The sequence below is a fragment of the Oncorhynchus keta genome, unplaced genomic scaffold (assembly GCF_023373465.1).
Source record: "Oncorhynchus keta strain PuntledgeMale-10-30-2019 unplaced genomic scaffold, Oket_V2 Un_contig_15132_pilon_pilon, whole genome shotgun sequence".
Taxonomy (NCBI): Eukaryota; Metazoa; Chordata; class Actinopteri; order Salmoniformes; family Salmonidae; genus Oncorhynchus; species Oncorhynchus keta.
The window spans coordinates 3,298-25,470 of NW_026279148.1; the positions used below are offsets into that span (position 1 = coordinate 3,298).

Here is a 22,173-nt window from a genome sequence, read left to right on the forward strand (position 1 = left end):
ACATTCCTGCAGTCAGCATGCCAATTGCCCGCTCCCTCAGAGATCTGTGGCATTGTTGTGTGAACAAACTGCACATTTTCGAGTAGCCTTTTATTATCCCCAGCACAAGGTGCACCTGTGTAATAACCAAGCTGTTCAATCAGCTTCTTGATATGCCACACCTGTCAGGTGGATGGATTATTTTGGCAAAGAATTCATGTTTACTAACAGGGATGTAAAAAGGATATGGTTGATATCCCTTTCAATGGTCAATAGGGATGCATAGGAACGCAGAGGCTTCAAAATAAGAGTCACTTCCTGATTGGATTTTTCTCAGGCTTTCGCCTGCAATATCAGTTCTGTTCTATTCACAGTTTTGGAAACTTTTGTGTTTTCTATCCTAACCTAAGAATAAATGTTGACTAACAGGGATGTAAAACATTCTGCAATCTTTTCAGCTCATAAAACATCCAACACTTTACATGTTGCGTTTATATTTTAGTTTTTTGTTGTTACTATCAGTTTTAGGAACATTTACCCAAAATATGACATAAGCGATAATCAAAATGTTGAAAATCTGTGAATGTCTAAATAAGAAATTGGTCCATTTAAACAGCAATGTGCCGAACCCTTTCAACAACGGGGAGATGTTACTGATGTGCTTTGTATCTGTGACGTAAAAACAAGTTTTGGACTTCCACACAAAATTACTTCTTTAGTTATTTTATGTTTAAGGAAGTGTAGGTCACATTCTGTATCATACAGCTATGAAAGTTATATATTTAGAACCACCTGTTCAATTGGAATCCAGCGACGTCTGTGTCTTCTGTGTCCTAGAACTGTCTAGTTTTTGTGTTCTGACTTGTAAAACAGGATGAATAAGTAATGTAAACATATCAGTAATTACCAGGAAGCTCTACATTTGTTTTAAAATCACACTAAGATTGTTAAAACTGGCCTCAGGTTATTGAGAGATCGGATTTAGGATTTACCCTCGTAGCAAGGTTGTTTTATCATGTGGTTTCATTTGGGTCTCTATTTAAAAATAACACTGTCTTTGGCAGGAGAAAGACCAGACTCGGAGGAACCAGAGCCAGGGACGTCCAAACTAACAAGACGACACCAGTGCTTCCACTGTAGAAAGGGTTGTAACCGGTTATGGGACTTGAAACAACATGAGAAAATGCACACAGGGGAGAAGCCTTACCACTGTTCCCAGTGTGGAAAGAGTTTTCACCAGAAAGGACACCTAAAAGCTCACAAGAGAATACACACAGGAGAGAAGCCTTACCACTGCTCCCAATGTGGAAAGTGTTTCAACCAGTCGGGGGAGCTGAAAGCTCATGAGAGAATACACACAGGAGAGAAGCCTTACCACTGCGCTCAATGTGGAAAGTGTTTCAACCAGAGAGCAAACCTGAAACAACATGAGAGAATACACACAGGAGAGAAGCCTTACCACTGCTCCCAGTGTGGAAAGAGTTTCAACCAGAGAGCAAACCTGAAAGTTCATGAGAGAATACACAGCGGGGAGAAGCAATACCACTGCTCCCAATGTGGAAAGTGTTTCAGCCAGAAAGCATACCTGAACAAACACGAGAGAATACACACAGGAGAGAAGCCTTACCACTGCTCCCAGTGTGGAAAGAGTTACAAACGGAAAACATGCCTGAACCAACACAAGAGAATACACACAGGAGAGAAGCCTTACCACTGCTCCCAATGTGCAAAGTGTTTCAGCCAGAAAGCATACCTGGAAAAACATGAGAGAATACACACAGGAGATAGGCCTTACCACTGTTCCCAGTGTGGAAAGTGTTTCAGCCAGAAAGCACACCTGAAAGCTCATGAGAGAATACACACAGGAGAGAAGCCTTACCACTGCTCCCAATGTGGAAAGTGTTTCAGCCAGAAAGCATACCTGGAAAAACATGAGAGAATACACACAGGAGATAGGCCTTACCACTGTTCCCAGTGTGGAAAGTGTTTCAGCCAGAAAGCACACCTGAAAGCTCATGAGAGAATACACACAGGAGAGAAGCCTTACCACTGCTCCCAATGTGGAAAGTGTTTCAGCCAGAAAGCATACCTGAAAGCTCATGAGAGAATACACACAGGAGAGAGGCCTTTCCACTGCTCCCAATGTGGAAAGTGTTTCGTCCATTCGGAGGTGCTGAAACGGCACGAGAGAATACACACATGAGAGAAGCCTTACCACTGCTCCAAATGTGGAAAGTGTTTCAGCTGAAACGACATGAGAGAATACACACAGGGCAGAAGCCTCCCAGGGTGCAAAGCTTTTACCCATTTAGGAAGCCTGAAAGAACACATTAGACTGCACACAGAGGAGAAGGCTTAGAAAAGCTCAGACTGTGAAAACATTAATTGAATATGGAGTATGTCAGTTTTAATATAAAGGAGATCAGGTTCCTTGTTTTAAATTGTCCTTTTTTAAAACTCTTTGTGTGTTTATCTGGGTGTGCCATTCCTCCAGCACTACAGATAATCAAGTGATATTTGGATGTGATGCATTAGTTCCATTGTTGACATTTGCATTGTGGCCCACTGATGATTTAATGAAATGAAAATATTCACAGACTCTGTAATGGAAAACGTTAATTGTTTGTGTGTCCACATAACTGACTATGTGACTAACCTTGTGAAACTGTCCTATTATAAGCTCCTGTTCTTGGGAGTATCATCCTGTGTTGCAAACCAATTTGCACCTGTAAAGTCCCTCCCAGGAACAGGAAACTATAAAGATATGTGCTAATCACTCAATACTTCAGTAATTCGCACTGTGTAACTCTGTTATTCTCTCTGAGCTCAGAAATAAAGAATCTTTGTTTGACTTGGACTCCAGCAGATCCTTATTTTATAATATCCACCACAACTCTCCCACAGATTGCTGTGTATTATTGTCTCAATGAAGAGTTCCTCTTTCGACTTTCCTGGTGGCATTTACAAACCTCCCACTGGTTGAATAAACGTTGTTACCCAAATGATGAGGATTATTATTTTATTCGTCAAATGGCAACCAACCATGCATCACATGCACTTTCACCACCCTGTGAAGTTCATAACTTATTTCATCTGTAGCCTAATAAACTACATGGGAGGACCACACAACATATCATCATGTGACTCCAAGTTAACTAAGATGTGATGGTTATTATATAAATATTTGCTCATAAAGGAGTTTCCACCTCCATTTCTCGCTTATACATTTTTACTGACACAAAAAGTCCCCACCATGTCAAACGAAATGGTTGGATCAATATCCACCTTCATGATGTGGATGAAGCCTGATTTGGAATGTCTGACTAGTTCTATCTGATGTCATAATACACCCCTCTAATAGTGATACATTTGCTCCATTGTTTCCATGTCAGTTGGTTTCCCACTCTGATGATTTATATCTGACAGAGGGGCTTTAAATGAATAGTATGGTGACATCTTAGTGTGTCTTGAAGTAAATATAATTATTCATCATAAACTCCTATAGCAACAATACACTGCAGCTTTGACATCAAGAAGAGAATGGGCTGATGGGTGGTGGTGCTACTCTATAGGTAAGGCTGTTCAATATGAATTTTCAATACACATAATAGGTTGACTGGGGAGGTGATGTACCACAGTCAAAGTCCTGCAATAAGAGCTAAGAGACTAATATTTGTGTAAACTATACATTGTTCTATTCTGTAGTTGTCACTGAGTTGGCTGATATCCCATTTTATGGGGTCACTCCACAGTTCAGGCTGAACAGTGCCTATACAAAGTCTACACTTTGCTCCTTTCATATTTCTTTTGATCCTGATAAACTCCCCAGTCCCTGCCGGTGACAAGCATACCCATAACATGATTCTGACACCACAATACCTATTGTGTGGTTAATGTGTGGTCTATCTCCAGGTCATCAGACTGTAAAATAGTCACCTCTAGCCGGCCTCCGCCCAGTACCCTGCCCTGAACTTAGTCACTGTTACTAGCCGTCTACCACCCAGTACTCCACCCTGTATTCTAGTCAAGGCTCATCCTATATAACTACTGCTGTACACACCTTTTATATTCATATACACACCATCATATACATTTTAAACAAATTGTATATATTTATATTCCAGACTCTGACATTCCTCGTCCTACCATTTCAATAAAATGACTATTTCTAAACAAAGATAATAGACAAGTAGAATGGGAGAGGTTTCTTATACTATCTATACTTACCCGGTGAAGAGACTCCAGGGATGGTGATGAACGCTGTAGGAATGAAGATCAGACAGTGAAGAGACTCCAGGGACGGTGATGAAGGCTGTAGGAATGAAGATCAGACAGTGAAAAGACTCCAGGGATGGTGATGAAGGCTGTAGGAATGAAGATCAGACAGTAAAGAGACTCCAGGGACGGTGATGAAGGCTGTAGGAATGAAGATCAGACAGTGAAGAGACTCCAGGGACGGAGATGAAGGCTGTAGGAATGAAGATCAGACAGTGAAGAGACTCCAGGGATGGTGATGAAGGCTGTAGGAATGAAGATCAGACAGCAATACTGGTCCTGTGGTCAGGTGGGGGAGTGGTCGATCCAGACAATGATTGTGAGGAAGCATGCGGGGAACAGGCTCCTTTCTACTACCATTCTGGGGTCTGGATACATGCCAACAAAGACTACAACTGCTTCAAACAATGGGAGAGGCTACCATTGACCACCACACTTTCTTTCATAACCAGGAAGCCCATGTTGAGCCATCAGTGTTCCCACTATGGAAGAGGGAGCAGGAAGCCGTCATCCAGTCTCTCAGAAAACCATGTTGAGCCATCAGTGTTCTCACTATGGAAGAGGGAGCAGGAAGCCGTCATCCAGTCTCTCAGAAAACCATGTTGAGCCATCAGTGTTCTCACTATGGAAGAGGGAGCAGGAATCCGTCATCCAGGGACAAGGACAAAGGTGCAGCACTGGTGTTAGTAGCTGATGACAGAAGTGACAGCCTGGATACAAAACAAAGTTTGACACGATCATTGTTGTTGAGCAGAGAATCAACCAGATTGATTCACAGTCAGTGTTGTTGAGCAGAGAATCAACCAGAGAATCAACCAGATTGATTCACAGTCAGTGTTGTTGAGCAGAGAATCAACCAGAGAATCAACCAGATTGATTCACAGTCAGTGTTGTTGAGCAGAGAATCAACCAGGTTGTTGAAGTTATTCAGGTGCATAATACAATTGATTTGTTTAATTCTGTTTTATTCAATTAGAATAATTTACTCTGAATGAGAACAATCACATCTGTGAGCTTTATGCATTATAACATCGATTGACTAAATGATGACGTTGACAGATTTGTAGTAAAACAAGGGTTGGAGTAAATTCCATTTCATTTCCAGTCAATTCAGTAAGTAAACCAAATTCCACATTTTCCTCATTGAAAACCATAGAAGAGAATTGGAATTTTCAGTTTACTTCCTGAATTTACTGGAATATTCTAAAATGGATTCAATTGGGAGGTTTTCCTCATGAATCTGCACAAAAACACCCTATAATGACGAAGCAAAAAACAGGATTAGAAATGTATGCAAATGCATTTTAAAATTAAAACTGAAATATCACATTTAAATAAGTATTCAGAACCTTTACTCAGTGCTTTGTTGAAGCAGTAGCTCAGTTGGTAGAGCATGGCGCTTGTAACGCCAGGGTAGTGGGTTCGATTCCCGGGACCACCCATACGTAGAATGTATGCACACATGACTGTAAGTCGCTTTGGATAAAAGCGTCTGCTAAATGGCATATATTATTATTATTATATTAAGCACCTTTGGCAGTGATTATAGCCTCAAGCCACCTTGGGTATGACACTACAATCTTGGCACACCTGTATTTGTGGAGTTTCTCCCATTCTTCTCTGCAGATCCTCTCAAGATCTGTCAGGGTGGATGGGGAGCGTCGCTGTGCAGCTATTTTCAGGATTTCTTCAGAGTTGTTCGGTCGGGTTAAAATCCGGGCTCTGGCTGGGCCACTCAAAGACAATCAGACGTGTCCCAAAGCCACTTCTATGTTGTCTTCGCTGTGTGCTTAGGGTCGTTGTCCTGTTGGAAGGTGAACCTTTGCCCCAGTCTGAGGTCCTGAGTGCTCTTGAGCAGGTTTTCATCAACTATCTCTCTGTACTTTGCTCCGTTCATCTTTCCCTCGATCCTGACTAGTCTCCCAGTCCCTGCCGCTGAAAAACATCCCCACACCATGATGCTGCCACCACCACGCTTCACCGTAGGGATGGTGTCAGGTTTCTTCCAGACCTGACGCTTGGCATTTAGGCCAAAGAGTTTGATCTTGGTTTCATCAGATCAGAGACCCACTCTAATTTGCATACCGCCCCAACAGATCCACAAATGATGCAATCTCTATTGCACTCAACACTGCCCTTTCACATCTGGACAAAAGGAATACCTATGTACAGTCGTGGCCAAACTTTTTGAGAATGATACAAATATTAATGTTCACAAAGTCTGCTACCTCCGTTTGTATGACGGCAATTTGAAGATACTCCAGAATCTTATGAAGAGTGATCAGATGAATTGCAATTAATTGCAAAGTCCCTCTTTGCCATTCAAATTAACTGAATCCCCCCAAAACTTTTCCACTGCATTTCAGCCCTGCCACAAAAGGACCAGCTGACATCATGTCAGTGATTCTCTCGTTAACACAGGTGTGAGTGTTGACGAGGACAAAGCTGGAGATCACTCCGTCATGCTGATTGAGTTCGAATTTTGTATTTTATTTTTTACCTTTATTTAACTAGTTAAGAACAAATTCTTCCAGAATAACAGACTGGAAGCTTCGAAGGGAGGGTGGTGCTTGGAATCATTGTTCTTCCTCTGTCAACGATGGTTACCGCTACCGTCTTGTTCTTTTCTTCTAAGGTAGTTCTGACAGGAGGTATGTTTTGGGTCATTATCTTGCTGTAGTATATATAGACTTACAGCAGTGATATGTTTTCGTACAGGTCCCCTGTGGGAATCAAACCCAGAGAGACTTACAGCAGTGATATGTTTTGTACAGGTCCCCCGTGGGAATCAAACCCAGAGAGACTTACAGCAGTGATATGTTTTCTACAGGTCCCCCGTTTTGGGAATCTGTAGTCAACCCAGAGAGACTTACAGCAGTGATATGTTTTTACAGGTCCCCGTACAGGTGGGAATCAAACCCAGAGAGACTTACAGCAGTGATATGATTTCGTACAGGTCCCCCGTGGGAATCAACCCCAGAGAGACTTACAGCAGTGATATGTTTTCGTACAGGTCCCCCGTGGGAATCAACCCCAGAGAGACTTACAGCAGTGATATGTTTTCGTACAGGTCCCCCGTGGGAATCAAACCCAGAGAGACTTACAGCAGTGATATGTTTTCGTACAGGTCCCCCGTGGGAATCAAACCCAGAGAGACTTACAGCAGTGATATGTTTTCGTACAGGTCCCCCGTGGGAATCAACCCCAGAGAGACTTACAGCAGTGATATGTTTTCGTACAGGTCCCCCGTGGGAATCAAACCCAGAGAGACTTACAGCAGTGATATGTTTTCGTACAGGTCCCCCGTGGGAATCAAACCCAGAGAGACTTACAGCAGTGATATGTTTTCGTACAGGTCCCCCGTGGGAATCAACCCCAGAGAGACTTACAGCAGTGATATGTTTTCGTACAGGTCCCCCGTGGGAATCAACCCCAGAGAGACTTACAGCAGTGATATGTTTTCGTACAGGTCCCCCGTGGGAATCAAACCCAGAGAGACTTACAGCAGTGATATGTTTTCGTACAGGTCCCCGTGGGAATCAACCCCAGAGAGACTTACAGCAGTGATATGTTTTCGTACAGGTCCCCGTGGGAATCAAACCCAGAGAGACTTACAGCAGTGATATGTTTTTCGTACAGGTCCCCGTGGGAATCAAACCCAGAGAGACTTACAGCAGTGATATGTTTTCGTACAGGTCCCCGTGGGAATCAACCCCAGAGAGACTTACAGCAGTGATATGTTTTCGTACAGGTCCCCCGTGAGAATCAAACCCAGAGAGACTTACAGCAGTGATATGTTTTCGTACAGGTCCCCCGTGGGAATCAACCCCAGAGAGACTTACAGCAGTGATATGTTTTCGTACAGGTGGGAATCAAACCCAGAGAGACTTACAGCAGTGATATGTTTTCGTACAGGTCCCCCGTGGGAATCAACCCCAGAGAGACTTACAGCAGTGATATGTTTTCGTACAGGTGGGAATCAAACCCAGAGAGACTTACAGCAGTGATATGTTTTCGTACAGGTGGGAATCAAACCCAGAGAGACTTACAGCAGTGATATGTTTTCGTACAGGTGGGAATCAAACCCAGAGAGACTTACAGCAGTGATATGTTTTCGTACAGGTCCCCCGTGGGAATCAACCCCTCAACACTGGCATTGTAAGCGACGTGCTGCTACCAACTGAGCCACACTGGACCGTGTTAACGGATGTGTCTGTTTTATGGGTTTTTTCTTCATGAGCTTTTGGTTTTCTTTAATTGATTTTCAAACCAATTTGGAGGGATGTGTTTGAGCTTGTCAACCTTTTCTTTCTTGCTGGAGAGCAGGTTCATCTGCATAAACCAGGTCTTCTAGAGTTGAGGTGATCTGGTCCATCTGATGCCCATCTTGACATTTTTCAGGATCTGTGTCATAAACCAGTCATTGGGTCAGGGGGCATCCTTGTCCATGACAGACAACCTGACAGCAGAAATCGGTGTAGAAAGTCTCAATGACATTGACTAGTCTGGGAGAGATTCCATAGTGGTGTAGAAAGTCTCAATGACATTGACTAGTCTGGGAGAGATTCCATAGTGGTGTAGAAAGTCTCAATGACATTGACTAGTCTGGGAGAGATTCCATAGTGGTGTAGAAAGTCTCAATGACATTGACTAGTCCGGGAGAGATTCCATAGTGGTGTAGAAAGTCTCAATGACATTGACTAGTCGGGAGAGATTCCATAGTGGTGTAGAAAGTCTCAATGACATTGACTAGTCCTGGGAGAGATTCCATAGTGGTGTAGAAAGTCTCAATGACATTGACTAGTCGGGAGAGATTCCATAGTGGTGTAGAAAGTCTCAATGACATTGACTAGTCCAGCCTTTTCTTTCTTGGAGAGATTCCATAGTGGTTTCCATCAGTGGTGTAGAAAGTCTCAATGACATTGACTAGTCCGGGAGAGATTCCATAGTGGTGTAGAAAGTCTCAATGACATTGACTAGTCCGGGAGAGATTCCATAGTGGTGTAGAAAGTCTCAATGACATTGACTAGTCCAGGAGAGATTCCATAGTGGTGTAGAAAGTCTCAATGACATTGACTAGTCGGGAGAGATTCCATAGTGGTGTAGAAAGTCTCAATGACATTGACTAGTCCGGGAGAGATTCCATAGTGGTGTAGAAAGTCTCAATGACATTGACTAGTCGGGAGAGATTCCATAGTGGTGTAGAAAGTCTCAATGACATTGACTAGTCCATAGTGGGAGAGATTCCATAGTGGTGTAGAAAGTCTCAATGACATTGACTAGTCCGGGAGAGATTCCATAGTGGTGTAGAAAGTCTCAATGACATTGACTAGTAGATTCCATAGTGGTGTAGAAAGTCTCAATGACATTGACTAGTCCGGGGGAGAGATTCCATAGTGGTGTAGAAAGTCTCAATGACATTGACTAGTCCGGGAGAGAGTCTTGACCATAGTGGTGTAGAAAGTCTCAATGACATTGACTAGTCCGGGAGAGATTCCATAGTGGTGTAGAAAGTCTCAATGACATTGACTAGTCCGGGAGAGATTCCATAGTGGTGTAGAAAGTCTCAATGACATTGACTAGTCCGGGAGAGATTCCATAGTGGTGTAGAAAGTCTCAATGACATTGACTAGTCCGGGAGAGATTCCATAGTGGTGTAGAAAGTCTCAATGACATTGACTAGTCCGGGAGAGATTCCATAGTGGTGTAGAAAGTCTCAATGACATTGACTAGTCCGGGAGAGATTCCATAGTGGTGTAGAAAGTCTCAATGACATTGACTAGTCCGGGAGAGATTCCATAGTGGTGTAGAAAGTCTCAATGACATTGACTAGTCCGGGAGAGATTCCATAGTGGTGTAGAAAGTCTCAATGACATTGACTAGTCCGGGAGAGATTCCATAGTGGTGTAGAAAGTCTCAATGACATTGACTAGTCCGGGAGAGAGATTCCATAGTGGTGTAGAAAGTCTCAATGACATTGACTAGTCGGGAGAGATTCCATAGTGGTGTAGAAAGTCTCAATGACATTGACTAGTCCGGGAGAGATTCCATAGTGGTGTAGAAAGTCTCAATGACATTGACTAGTCCGGGAGAGATTCCATAGTGGTGTAGAAAGTCTCAATGACATTGACTAGTCGGGAGAGATTCCATAGTGGTGTAGAAAGTCTCAATGACATTGACTAGTCCGGGAGAGATTCCATAGTGGTGTAGAAAGTCTCAATGACATTGACTAGTCCGGGAGAGATTCCATAGTGGTGTAGAAAGTCTCAATGACATTGACTAGTCGGGAGAGATTCCATAGTGGTGTAGAAAGTCTCAATGACATTGACTAGTCCGGGAGAGATTCCATAGTGGTGTAGAAAGTCTCAATGACATTGACTAGTCCGGGAGAGATTCCATAGTAGTGTAGAAAGTCTCAATGACATTGACTAGTCGGGAGAGATTCCATAGTGGTGTAGAAAGTCTCAATGACATTGACTAGTCCGGGAGAGATTCCATAGTGGTGTAGAAAGTCTCAATGACATTGACTAGTCCGGGAGAGATTCCATAGTGGTGTAGAAAGTCTCAATGACATTGACTAGTCCGGGAGAGATTCCATAGTGGTGTAGAAAGTCTCAATGACATTGACTAGTCCGGGAGAGATTCCATAGTGGTGTAGAAAGTCTCAATGACATTGACTAGTCTGGGAGAGATTCCATAGTGGTGTAGAAAGTCTCAATGACATTGACTAGTCCGGGAGAGATTCCATAGTGGTGTAGAAAGTCTCAATGACATTGACTAGTCCGGGAGAGATTCCATAGTGGTGTAGAAAGTCTCAATGACATTGACTAGTCCGGGAGAGATTCCATAGTGGTGTAGAAAGTCTCAATGACATTGACTAGTCCGGGAGAGATTCCATAGTGGTGTAGAAAGTCTCAATGACATTGACTAGTCCGGGAGAGATTCCATAGTGGTGTAGAAAGTCTCAATGACATTGACTAGTCGGGAGAGATTCCATAGTGGTGTAGAAAGTCTCAATGACATTGACTAGTCCGGGAGAGATTCCATAGTGGTGTAGAAAGTCTCAATGACATTGACTAGTCCGGGAGAGATTCCATAGTGGTGTAGAAAGTCTCAATGACATTGACTAGTCCGGGAGAGATTCCATAGTGGTGTAGAAAGTCTCAATGACATTGATTCCATAGTGGTGTAGAAAGTCTCTGACATTGACTATCGGGAGAGATTCCATAGTGGTGTAGAAAGTCTCAATGACATTGACTAGTCATCGGGAGAGATTCCATAGTGGTGTAGAAAGTCTCAATGACATTGACTAGTCGGGAGAGATTCCATAGTGGTAATAAAGTCTCAATGACATTCTAATTAATCCATAGTGGTGTAGAAAGTCTCAATGACATTGACTAGTCCGGGAGAGATTCCATAGTGGTGTAGAAAGTCTCAATGACATTGACTAGTCCGGGAGAGATTCCATAGTGGTGTAGAAAGTCTCAATGACATTGACTAGTCTGGGAGAGATTAGTGGTGTCGGATATATGACATTGACTGTCGGGAGAGATTCCATAGTGGTGTAGAAATCTAATGAATGATATCTCTGACATCTAGTGGTTAATCTATGACATTGACATCTAATTAATATGGTCTGACATCTAATTAATATATCCTGACAGAATTAATATATGTAGAAAGTCTAATTAATGATATCTCTGACATCTAATTAATATATCTCAATGACATCTAATTAATATATCCTAGTGACATCTAATCTCAATATATCTCTGACATCTAATTAATATATCTCTGACATCTAATTAATATATCTCTGACATCTAATTAATATATCTCTGACATCTAATTAATATATCTCTGACATCTAATTAATATATCTCTGACATCTAATTAATATATCTCTGACATCTAATTAATATATCTCTGACATCTAATTAATATATCTCTGACATCTAATTAATATATCTCTGACATCTAATTAATATATCTCTGACATCTAATTAATATATCTCTGACATCTAATTAATATATCTCTGACATCTAATTAATATATCTCTGACATCTAATTAATATATCTCTGACATCTAATTAATAATCTCTGACATTCTAATTCCATCTCTGACATCTAATAATCCATCTCTGACATCTAATTCCATCTCTGACATCTAATTAATATATCTCTGACATCTAATTAATATATCTCTGACATCTAATTCCATATCTCTGACATCTAATGAATATATCCTGACATCTAATTAGAAAGTCTCTGACATCTAATTAATATATCTCTGACATCTAATGACATTCTAGTATCTGACATTTAATTAATATATCTCTGACATCTAATTAATATATCTCTGACATCTAATTAATATATATCTGACATCTAATTCTGTATCTGACATCTAATTCTGTATCTGACATCTAATTAATATATATCTGACATCTAATTCCATCTCTGACATCAAATTAATATATATCTGACATCTAATTAATATATCTCTGACATCTAATTAATATATCTCTGACATCTAATTCCATCTCTGACATCTAATTAATATATATCTGACATCTAATTCCATCTCTGACATCTAATTAATATATCTCTGACATCGAATTAATATATCTCTGACATCTAATTCCATCTCTGACATCTAATTAATATATCTCTGACATCTAATTCCATCTCTGACATCTAATTAATATATATCTGACATCTAATTCCATCTCTGACATCTAATTAATATATCTCTGACATCTAATTCCATCTCTGACATCTAATTCCATCTCTGACATCTAATTAATATATCTCTGACATCTAATTAATATATCTCTGACATCTAATTAATATATCTCTGACATCTAATTAATATATCTCTGACATCTAATTAATATATCTCTGACATCTAATTAATATATCTCTGACATCTAATTAATATACATCTGACATCTAATTAATATATCTCTGACATCTAATTCCATCTCTGACATCTAATTAATATATCTCTGACATCTAATTAATATATCTCTGACATCTAATTCCATCTCTGACATCTAATTAATATATCGCTGACATCTAATTCTGTATCTGACATCTAATTCCATCTCTGACATCTAATTCTGTATCTGACATCTAATTAATATATCTCTGACATCTAATTAATATATCTCTGACATCTAATTAATATATATCTGACATCTAATTAATATATCTCTGACATCTAATTCCATCTCTGACATCTAATTAATATATCTCTGACATCTAATTCCATCTCTGACATCTAATTCTATATCTGACATCTAATTAATATATCTCTGACATCTAATTAATATATCTCTGACATCTAATTAATATATCTCTGACATCTAATTAATATATCTCTGACATCTAATTCCATCTCTGACATCTAATTAATATATCTCTGACATCTAATTCTGTATCTGACATCTAATTAATATATATCTGACATCTAATTAATATATCTCTGACATCTAATTAATATATCTCTGACATCTAATTAATATATCTCTGACATCTAATTAATATATCTCTGACATCTAATTATGTATCTGACATCTAATTCCATCTCTGACATCTAATTAATATATCTCTGACATCTAATTATGTATCTGACATCTAATTCCATCTCTGACATCTAATTCCATCTCTGACATCTAATGAATATATATCTGACATCTAATTATGTATCTGACATCTAATTAATATATATCTGACATCTAATTCCATCTCTGACGTCTAATTAATATATCTCTGACATCTAATTCCATCTCTGACATCTAATTCCATCTCTGACATCTAATTAATATATCTCTGACATCTAATTATATCTCTGACATCTAATTAATATATATCTGACATCTAATTCCATCTCTGACATCTAATTAATATCTCTGACATCTAATTAATATATCTCTGACATCTAATTAATGACATCTAATTCCATCTCTGACATCTAATTAATATATCTCTGACATCTAATTAATATATCTCTGACATCTAATTCCATCTATGACATCTAATTAATATATCTCTGACATTAATTAATATATCTCTGACATCTAATTCCATCTCTGACATCTAATTAATATATCTCTGACATCTAATTCCATATCTGACATCTAATTCCATCTCTGACATCTAATGAATATATCTCTGACATCTAATTATATCTCTGACATCTAATTAATATATCTCTGACATCTAATTCCATCTCTGACATCTAATTAATATATCTCTGACATCTAATTCCATCTCTGACATCTAATTCCATCTCTGACATCTAATTAATATATCTCTGACATCTAATTAATATATCTCTGACATCTAATTAATATATCTCTGACATCTAATTAATATATCTCTGACATCTAATGAATATATCTCTGACATCTAATTCCATCTCTGACATCTAATTAATATATCTCTGACATCTAATTATGTATCTGACATCTAATTAATATATATCTGACATCTAATTAATATATCTCTGACATCTAATTAATATATCTCTGACATCTAATTCTGTATCTGACATCTAATTAATATATATCTGACATCTAATTAATATATCTCTGACATCTAATTAATATATCTCTGACATCTAATTAATATATCTCTGACATCTAATTAATATATCTCTGACATCTAATTATGTATCTGACATCTAATTCCATCTCTGACATCTAATTAATATATCTCTGACATCTAATTATGTATCTGACATCTAATTAATATATCTCTGACATCTAATTCCATCTCTGACATCTAATTAATATATCTCTGACATCTAATTAATATATCTCTGACATCTAATTCCATATCTGACATCTAATTAATATATCTCTGACATCTAATTAATATATCTCTGACATCTAATTAATATATCTCTGACATCTAATTATGTATCTGACATCTAATTCCATCTCTGACATCTAATAATATATATCTGACATCTAATTAATATATCTGACATCTAATTAATATATATCTGACATCTAATTCCATCTCTGACATCTAATTAATATATCTCTGACATCTAATTAATATATCTCTGACATCTAATTAATATATATCTGACATCTAATTATATCTCTGACATCTAATTAATATATCTCTGACATCTAATTATATATCTGACATCTAATTAATATATCTCTGACATCTAATTAATATATCTCTGACATCTAATTCCATCTCTGACATCTAATTAATATATCTCTGACATCTAATTCCATCTCTGACATCTAATTAATATATCTGACATCTAATTAATATATCTCTGACATCTAATTAATATATCTGACATCTAATTAATATATCTCTGACATCTAATTAATATATCTCTGACATCTAATTCCATCTCTGACATCTAATTAATATATCTCTGACATCTAATTCCATCTCTGACATCTAATTCTGTATCTGACATCTAATTAATATATCTCTGACATCTAATTAATATATCTCTGACATCTAATTAATATATCTCTGACATCTAATTAATATATCTCTGACATCTAATGAATATATCTCTGACATCTAATTAATATATCTCTGACATCTAATTAATATATCACTGACATCTAATTAATATATCTCTGACATCTAATTAATATATCTCTGACATCTAATTAATATATCTCTGACATCTAATTAATATATATCTGACATCTAATTAATATATCTCTGACATCTAATTAATATATCTCTGACATCTAATTAATATATCTCTGACATCTAATTAATATATCTCTGACATCTAATTCCATCTCTGACATCTAATTCCATCTCTGACATCTAATTAATATATCTCTGACATCTAATTAATATATCTCTGACATCTAATTCCATCTCTGACATCTAATTAATATATATCTGACATCTAATTAATATATCTCTGACATCTAATTAATATATCTGACATCTAATTAATATATATCTGACATCTAATTAATATAGCTCTGACATCTAATTAATATATCTCTGACATCTAATTAATATATCTCTGACATCTAATTATGTATCTGACATCTAATTCCATCTCTGACATCTAATGAATATATATCTGACATCTAATTATGTATCTGACATCTAATTAATATATATCTGACATCTAATTCCATCTCTGACATCTAATTAATATATCTCTGACATCTAATTCCATCTCTGACATCTAATTCCATCTCTGACATCTAATTAATATATATCTGACATCTAATTATGTATCTGACATCTAATTAATATATATCTGACATCTAATTCCATCTCTGACATCTAATTAATATATCTCTGACATCTAATTAATATATCTCTGACATCTAATTATGTATCTGACATCTAATTAATATATCTCTGACATCTAATTAATATATCTCTGACATCTAATTCCATCTCTGACATCTAATTAATATATCTCTGACATCTAATTCCATCTCTGACATCTAATTCTGTATCTGACATCTAATTAATATATCTCTGACATCTAATTATGTATCTGACATCTAATTAATATATCTCTGACATCTAATTAATATATCTCTGACATCTAATTCCATCTCTGACATCTAATTAATATATCTCTGACATCTAATTCCATCTCTGACATCTAATTAATATATCTCTGACATCTAATGAATATATCTCTGACATCTAATTAATATATCTCTGACATCTAATTAATATATATCTCTGACATCTAATTATGTATCTGACATCTAATTAATATATATCTGACATCTAATTAATATATCTCTGACATCTAATTAATATATCTCTGACATCTAATTCTGTATCTGACATCTAATTAATATATATCTGACATCTAATTAATATATCTCTGACATCTAATTAATATATCTCTGACATCTAATTAATATATCTCTGACATCTAATTAATATATCTCTGACATCTAATTATGTATCTGACATCTAATTCCATCTCTGACATCTAATTAATATATCTCTGACATCTAATTATGTATCTGACATCTAATTAATATATATCTGACATCTAATTCCATCTCTGACATCTAATTAATATATCTCTGACATCTAATTAATATATCTCTGACATCTAATTCCATCTCTGACATCTAATTAATATATATCTGACATCTAATTATATCTCTGACATCTAATTAATATATCTCTGACATCTAATTAATATATCTCTGACATCTAATTATGTATCTGACATCTAATTCCATCTCTGACATCTAATGAATATATATCTGACATCTAATTATGTATCTGACATCTAATTAATATATCTCTGACATCTAATTCCATCTCTGACATCTAATTAATATATCTCTGACATCTAATTCCATCTCTGACATCTAATTAATATATCTCTGACATCTAATTATGTATCTGACATCTAATTAATATATATCTGACATCTAATTCCATCTCTGACATCTAATTAATATATCTCTGACATCTAATTAATATATCTCTGACATCTAATTCTATCTCTGACATCTAATTAATATATCTCTGACATCTAATTAATATATCTCTGACATCTAATTCCATCTCTGACATCTAATTAATATATATCTGACATCTAATTCCATCTCTGACATCTAATTCCATCTCTGACATCTAATTCCATCTCTGACATCTAATGAATATATCTCTGACATCTAATGAATATATCTCTGACATCTAATTCCATCTCTGACATCTAATGAATATATATCTGACATCTAATTCCATCTCTGACATCTAATTAATATATCTCTGACATCTAATTAATATATCTCTGACATCTAATTAATATATCTCTGACATCTAATTAATATATCTCTGACATCTAATTAATATATCTCTGACATCTAATTAATATATCTCTGACATCTAATTCCATCTCTGACATCTAATGAATATATCTCTGACATCTAATTCCATCTCTGACATCTAATTAATATATCTCTGACATCTAATTCCATCTCTGACATCTAATTAATATATCTCTGACATCTAATTAATATATCTCTGACATCTAATTGATATATCTCTGACATCTAATGAATATATCTCTGACATCTAATTAATATATCTCTGACATCTAATTAATATATCTCTGACATCTAATTAATATATCTCTGACATCTAATTATGTATCTGACATCTAATTAATATATATCTGACATCTAATTATTCCATCTCTGACATCTAATTAATATATCTCTGACATCTAATTATGTATCTGACATCTAATTAATATATATCTGACATCTAATTCCATCTCTGACATCTAATTAATATATCTCTGACATCTAATTCCATCTCTGACATCTAATTAATATATCTCTGACATCTAATTAATATATCTCTGACATCTAATTCTGTATCTGACATCTAATTAATATATATCTGACATCTAATTAATATATCTCTGACATCTAATTAATATATCTCTGACATCTAATTAATATATCTCTGACATCTAATTAATATATCTCTGACATCTAATTATGTATCTGACATCTAATTCCATCTCTGACATCTAATTAATATATCTCTGACATCTAATTATGTATCTGACATCTAATGAATATATCTCTGACATCTAATTCCATCTCTGACATCTAATTCCATCTCTGACATCTAATGAATATATATCTGACATCTAATTATGTATCTGACATCTAATTAATATATATCTGACATCTAATTCCATCTCTGACGTCTAATTAATATATCTCTGACATCTAATTCCATCTCTGACATCTAATTCCATCTCTGACATCTAATTAATATATATCTGACATCTAAATATGTATCTGACATCTAATTAATATATATCTGACATCTAATTCCATCTCTGACATCTAATTAATATATCTCTGACATCTAATTAATATATCTCTGACATCTAATTAATATATCTCTGACATCTAATTCCATCTCTGACATCTAATTAATATATCTCTGACATCTAATTCCATCTCTGACATCTAATTCTGTATCTGACATCTAATTAATATATCTCTGACATCTAATTAATATATCTCTGACATCTAATTAATATATCTCTGACATCTAATTAGTATATCTCTGACATCTAATGAATATATCTCTGACATCTAATTCCATCTCTGACATCTAATTAATATATCTCTGACATCTAATTATGTATCTGACATCTAATTAATATATATCTGACATCTAATTAATATATCTCTGACATCTAATTAATATATCTCTGACATCTAATTCTGTATCTGACATCTAATTAATATATATCTGACATCTAATTAATATATCTCTGACATCTAATTAATATATCTCTGACATCTAATTAATATATCTCTGACATCTAATTAATATATCTATGACATCTAATTATGTATCTGACATCTAATTCCATCTCTGACATCTAATTAATATATCTCTGACATCTAATTATGTATCTGACATCTAATTAATATATATCTGACATCTAATTCCATCTCTGACATCTAATTAATATATCTCTGACATCTAATTAATATATCTCTGACATCTAATTCTGTATCTGACATCTAATTAATATATATCTGACATCTAATTAATATATCTCTGACATCTAATTAATATATCTCTGACATCTAATTAATATATCTCTGACATCTAATTATGTATCTGACATCTAATTCCATCTCTGACATCTAATGAATATATATCTGACATCTAATTATGTATCTGACATCTAATTAATATATATCTGACATCTAATTCCATCTCTGACGTCTAATTAATATATCTCTGACATCTAATTCCATCTCTGACATCTAATTAATATATATCTGACATCTAATTATGTATCTGACATCTAATTAATATATATCTGACATCTAATTCCATCTCTGACATCTAATTAATATATATCTGACATCTAATTAATATATCTCTGACATCTAATTAATATATCTCTGACATCTAATTAATATATATCTCTGACATCTAATTAATATATCTCTGACATCTAATTAATATATCTCTGACATCTAATTCCATCTCTGACATCTAATTAATATATATCTGACATCTAATTCCATCTCTGACATCTAATTCCATCTCTGACATCTAATTCCATCTCTGACATCTAATGAATATATCTCTGACATCTAATGAATATATCTCTGACATCTAATTCCATCTCTGACATCTAATGAATATATATCTGACATCTAATTCCATCTCTGACATCTAATTAATATATCTCTGACATCTAATTAATATATCTCTGACATCTAATTAATATATCTCTGACATCTAATTAATATATCTCTGACATCTAATTAATATATCTCTGACATCTAATTAATATATCTCTGACATCTAATTCCATCTCTGACATCTAATGAATATATCTCTGACATCTAATTCCATCTCTGACATCTAATTAATATATCTCTGACATCTAATTCCATCTCTGACATCTAATTAATATATCTCTGACATCTAATTAATATATCTCTGACATCTAATTGATATATCTCTGACATCTAATGAATATATCTCTGACATCTAATTAATATATCTCTGACATCTAATTAATATATCTCTGACATCTAATTATGTATCTGACATCTAATTAATATATATCTGACATCTAATTATTCCATCTCTGACATCTAATTAATATATCTCTGACATCTAATTATGTATCTGACATCTAATTAATATATATCTGACATCTAATTCCATCTCTGACATCTAATTAATATATCTCTGACATCTAATTCCATCTCTGACATCTAATTAATATATCTCTGACATCTAATTAATATATCTCTGACATCTAATTCTGTATCTGACATCTAATTAATATATATCTGACATCTAATTAATATATCTCTGACATCTAATTAATATATCTCTGACATCTAATTAATATATCTCTGACATCTAATTAATATATCTCTGACATCTAATTATGTATCTGACATCTAATTCCATCTCTGACATCTAATTAATATATCTCTGACATCTAATTATGTATCTGACATCTAATGAATATATCTCTGACATCTAATTCCATCTCTGACATCTAATTCCATCTCTGACATCTAATGAATATATATCTGACATCTAATTATGTATCTGACATCTAATTAATATATATCTGACATCTAATTCCATCTCTGACGTCTAATTAATATATCTCTGACATCTAATTCCATCTCTGACATCTAATTCCATCTCTGACATCTAATTAATATATATCTGACATCTAATTATGTATCTGACATCTAATTAATATATATCTGACATCTAATTCCATCTCTGACATCTAATTAATATATCTCTGACATCTAATTAATATATCTCTGACATCTAATTCCATCTCTGACATCTAATTAATATATCTCTGACATCTAATTAATATATCTCTGACATTAATGAATATATCTCTGACATCTAATTCCATCTCTGACATCTAATTAATATATCTCTGACATCTAATTAATATATCTCTGACATCTAATTAATATATCTCTGACATTAATGAATATATCTCTGACATCTAATTCCATCTCTGACATCTAATTAATATATCTCTGACATCTAATTAATATATCTCTGACATCTAATTATGTATCTGACATCTAATTAATATATCTCTGACATCTAATTAATATATCTCTGACATCTAATTCCATCTCTGACATCTAATTAATATATCTCTGACATCTAATTCCATCTCTGACATCTAATTCTGTATCTGACATCTAATTAATATATCTCTGACATCTAATTATGTATCTGACATCTAATTAATATATCTCTGACATCTAATTAATATATCTCTGACATCTAATTCCATCTCTGACATCTAATTAATATATCTCTGACATCTAATTCCATCTCTGACATCTAATTCTGTATCTGACATCTAATTA

At 35.1% G+C, this 22,173-nt stretch overlaps 1 protein-coding gene and 1 long non-coding RNA gene across 2 annotated transcripts; both read left to right on the forward strand.

Moving 5' to 3' along the window:
• The first annotated feature begins 869 nt into the window (after positions 1-869).
• On the forward strand, positions 870-2,832 carry LOC127918869 (zinc finger protein OZF-like). The gene has a single exon (XM_052502146.1). It carries the CDS (start codon positions 995-997, stop codon positions 2,180-2,182), a length of 1,188 nt encoding a protein of 395 aa, XP_052358106.1. The 5' UTR covers positions 870-994; the 3' UTR covers positions 2,183-2,832.
• Positions 2,833-7,229: 4,397 nt separating this feature from the next.
• On the forward strand, positions 7,230-8,391 carry LOC127918870 (uncharacterized). Its single transcript, XR_008101152.1, has 3 exons — positions 7,230-7,673; positions 8,120-8,176; positions 8,327-8,391. It is a non-coding gene; the product is annotated as an uncharacterized LOC127918870 (long non-coding RNA).
• Positions 8,392-22,173: the final 13,782 nt, after the last annotated feature.

Coding starts and splice junctions, on each gene's coding strand:
- LOC127918869 (XM_052502146.1), top strand. CDS start 995: ATGTGGTTTCATTTGGGTCTCTATTTAAAAATAACACTGTCTTTGGCA.